At 62.7% G+C, this 4,210-nt stretch overlaps 1 protein-coding gene across 1 annotated transcript in view; it reads left to right on the top strand.

Moving 5' to 3' along the window:
• Positions 1–4,210, top strand: part of NRXN2 (neurexin 2) — a 90,935-nt gene that overhangs the window by 72,048 nt on the left and 14,677 nt on the right. The window contains exon 18 of the mRNA XM_005864447.2: positions 1,523–1,694. Within this exon, the coding sequence (XP_005864509.2) occupies positions 1,523–1,694 (172 nt within the window). The remainder of the gene's footprint in view (positions 1–1,522; positions 1,695–4,210) is intronic.

Raw genomic sequence — 4,210 nt, 5'->3', positions numbered from 1 at the left:
GTGTGTGTGTGTGTGTGTGTGTGTGTGTGTGTGTGTGTGTGTGGCTTTCCCAGGCTCTAGGAGAACTGGACCCACAGGTGGGGAAGGGATAGGGCGTAGGTGTCCAAGTGAGCCCTGGCTGCACATCCTGCCCCCCAACTATCCAAACCCCACTCCCGACCCCATCTGTGAGCCACGATCCCCAACCCCAGTACCACCCAGCTGCTGGGTCCCACTGGTGCGGAGGTGGCCGCCGAATGGTCCCTCGTGCCCGGGCCGGACGGGAGCAGTCTTTCGGGAGGACGCAGGTGTGCAGTGAGCAGTGTGCTCGGTGCCGGACTGTGACCCTGTGCCAGTGCCGGTCCTGTGGGGGAGGGGCGTGGGAACGCAGGAGGCTCAGGTCAGGGGTGCGGCTGGGAGGGAGGGGCATGGACCAGGGGTTTCGGTGAAGGCCTCGTGGGCCTTCGTCTGGCGTCTTTAGACACCTTTGGGTTCAACGGTGGGCTGGCCTCGGCAGCCCCTCAGACCACTCCCACCCCCAGCGATGTGAGCAGTGTCTCCCTGGATGAGCGGGGAGAGCGTTGGCTTTGGAGTCAGACCACCTGGGGTTCAGTCTGGGGTTCCTTCCTTCTGGGCTGTGAGATTTGGGGATGTCACTGAACCTCCCGGAGCCTCGTTTCCTCCTCGGTACAATGGGGGTGCTGTGAGCTTCCTCGGAGGGCTGCTGTGGGGTGAAGGGAGCACGCTTTTGGGTTCGGTGACGCCTCCCTCTCACTCAGGCACCTCCGACCGAACTTCCCGGTCTGGAACCCTGGGGGCCTCCGCAGGCTCCCACGTGGGGCCTCTCTGGGGCCTGGGCTTGGTCCCAGAGGTGGCTCAGACCGACTACTCCCTTTCTCCAGCCTCAGTCCCTGTCTGTCCTCTGCCTGGCCCTCCCCCCTCCCAGCCCCATCCTCTGCCCACACCCCATGCTCGCTCCCCTTTCCTCAGTTAAGTCCAGCATGGTTTGTCTCCCTGATCTCTTCCCATGCCTGTCATCACACCCCAAACACACAGCTCAGACCCCACCTCTGCTCCCCACACGCAAGCCTGACCTCCAGCGGCCAGATGGGCTGCAGGAAAGGCGTGCTGAGGCCCTGGTGGGGAGCCCCCACGCCTGCTCAGTGCTAATCTCGCAGGGAGGGTTTTTTTTTCCCTGGACTTCTCTGTTGGTTGTGCCTTAGGGAGGCCCCACCCTCTGTGCTCCCACAGATCCCCGTGGCGATCCTGACCGTCCTGCCTGAGGTCTGGGCTAGTGGCCCTTGAACAGAGCAGGTGCCCTGTACACGTTTGTGAATATTCTGAATAAACTAAAGGCAAGAGGCAGGTGTGGTTGGTGGAGGTCCCCCGGGCCCAGGCTCTGCACCCCCTCTGGGCAGGGGAGAGCGTCCAGCAAAGGCAGGCCTGGGCGAGTGCACAGGAAAGCTGAGAAGTGCCCTGGCGCTGGGCCAGGGGTGGTCACAGGTTCCCTCCCAGGCGCTGAGCTCTACTTTTCTGTCCTCAGGACCAGGGCACCGTGGGGGTGATCTTTAATGTGGGCACCGACGACATTACCATCGACGAGCCCAACGCCATCGTGAGCGACGGCAAATACCACGTGGTGCGGTTCACTAGAAGCGGTGGCAATGCCACCTTGCAGGTGGACAGCTGGCCAATCAACGAGCGGTACCCGGCAGGTAGGTGGGTGGCCTGGGAGCACGGAGGAAGTGTGGTGGGAGGGGCGAGGCAGGCAAGGCAGCCTTTGATAGGAGCACTGCTTGCACTGGGGCGGGGCCACGCGGAGTGTCATCCCGCTGTGGGCGGGGCGAAGCTACAAGAAGGTGTGGCTGGGGAGGTGGGACCCGGGTGGGCGGGGCTAAAGGAACCAGCGGTTTGGGGAAGGCTGGGCTTTGTAGGGCCTGGGTGAGACCGGGGTCCTTGTGGTGTGAGGGAGAGGGCGGAGCTGAGTGGGACGGCTGCAAGGCCCGGTCCAGTTTGGGGCTGAGGGAGAAGGGACGAGGGGGAAGGGTAGAGGTAGAGTTAGACAGTTGAGGAAAGGATGCGTTCAGAATTGGGACAGGTGGAAATGAGGAGACAGATGCAGAAATCAAGGGGAGAAGATCCGGAAATAGCCCAAAACACGTCTTCACAAGTAGGCAGAGCTGTTCTAAGGACCGAACCAAGGAACAAACCAAGGTTTTCACAAAGAGCAAGTCAGAGATCCCTATTAGGAAATCTAGGTAAAGGAAGAGAAGTAACCATGGAGACCCAGAGAAAAGGAACCCCAGTGTCTCGGGGGGCGGTAAGGGAGAGAGACAGTGAAGAGAGTGAAAAATACGGTACAGTGCATTCAGCAAACCTTTATTGATGACCTACTAGGCGTCAGGCCCTGCGCTAGGCCCTGGGGACGCAGCGGTGAGGGGATGCAGCCCCGCGTGCAGGGGGTTTGCCGTGTTGGGGGGGGGGACAGGCGGACACAGGGATGCAAACTGACCCAGTTCAAGTGTGTGGCGGCTGTGGTGGCCGAGGACAAACCAAGGTCTGAGGGGCACAGTGGAGGGACAGGGATAAGGACATGAAAGAAACGGGGCAGCAGGGACCCTGCAAGGTACTGAGGGAGGCAGAGGAAGGCCTGGGAGTGCGAGGAGGCCAGCGGAGCGATGGGGAGACAGGGACATAGTCCCTGAGCCACAGCGAAGACCGGGACCGCTCCCGCGGTGATGCAGACGCTGTCGCACAGACCAGCAGTGAGGGGTGGACAGCCTCGGAGGAGAGGAGCAGAGCCTCAGTGCGGAGCTGGGGAGGGAGGGGAAACGGAGCCACCGCGGGGAGAACCACAGGAGCGCAGGCATGGAGAATTCGGGCCGAGCGACCTGCAGTCACACACAGGAGTGCGGACGGAGGCCGAGGGTGCCTGCAGCCTCAGTTCCTCTCCCAGGCAGCAAGGACAGTCGAGGTGGAGGCAGGGCAGCTGCCCCAGGCTGACCTAGAGGGGTGAGGGCAGGACAGTGAGGGGTGCAGGTACGAACCCTCACGGGCCCACTTATGCTGGAAGAAAGATGCCAGTGTCAGCTCACAGCTCACCATCGTGCAAGCTTTACCCAAACATAGGGAGCCTCATGGCCACTAATAAATACAGAGGCCGTGGTCACACGGGCCAGCCCCTGGCACCTGAGTGACTGCGGATATTCCTACGGTCAGGCAGGCACAAGGGCACACAGCCCTGTGTGTGTGTCGGGGGGGCAGCCTGCTCCAAGGCCCGGGGCGAGTGTGAGGTCACTCAGACAAACAGTGCTCCTGTGCTAAGTCCCACCCGTGCGCAGACACCGCGGGCGGCTGTGTGGGTGTGATCGCCCCGTGGGCATCAGACTTGTCTCTCTCTGTCTCAGCCACACACACATCAGAGCGATCTTTGTAGTAGTGAAGACTCAGCCTGTGTGGACAGGGCAGGACGGGGCAGGAAGGCCTCAGTGCACTCAGGCAGGCCCAGGCCCAGGTGTTGCTGGGCGGGCGAGCGCAGCTGTGCAGCGGGAGGTGCGGGGAAAGCCTCCACCACCCAGGGTGCAGGTTGCTATACAGCATGTAAGTGGTTTCAATGGGAGGAGCGGCCAGACTCCCAAAGGAAATCATTTCCGTTCCCATGGCTGCCGACTGGGATCACCCACAGCCCACGGAGGGAGAGCTCACAGAACTCCCAGGCACACTGACAGACGTCCCTCCGCAGACACACACACACACACACACACACCCCTTCCTGCCCCAGGGCCTGCAGAACGGTGAGTGGAGAGAGGAGCAGGCGCACAGCCAGGTGACCAGCTGAGGACAGAGAAGGTGCAGGCTAGGGCCTACGGGAGCGGGGTGGGGGCAGCCTGCGGAGAAAGGCCGTGAGTGAGAGGGTCAGGAGGTCAGGAGCGGGGCCGGGGTCCGCAGGGCAGAAGGGCGAGGGGACCTGAGCAGAGGAGTCTGAGGGTCTTGGCTTGGAGCTGAGGTGCCGCCAGGCAGAGGACTGAAGGTGCCACAGGGCGGAAGCCTGGGTGGGGAAGGGGGCGGAAGAGGAGGTGAGATGGCAGGAGAGCGGAGAGAAGGCAGCGGGTGGGCGGGCTGCTGGGTAGGACCCAGGCACCACGCTGAGGTCCCCTGTGGTGGGTGGGGGGGGACCTCAGCGCCTGCAGTGAGAGCAGTGGCGGGCTTGGGCTCCTGTTCGGTGCAGGGG

Source organism: Myotis brandtii, unplaced genomic scaffold, assembly GCF_000412655.1.
Source record: "Myotis brandtii unplaced genomic scaffold, ASM41265v1 scaffold187, whole genome shotgun sequence".
In the NCBI taxonomy this organism is placed as follows: Eukaryota; Metazoa; Chordata; class Mammalia; order Chiroptera; family Vespertilionidae; genus Myotis; species Myotis brandtii.
Note: the sequence above shows the minus strand (reverse complement) of the source record. Positions and strands in the feature narration are given on the sequence as shown.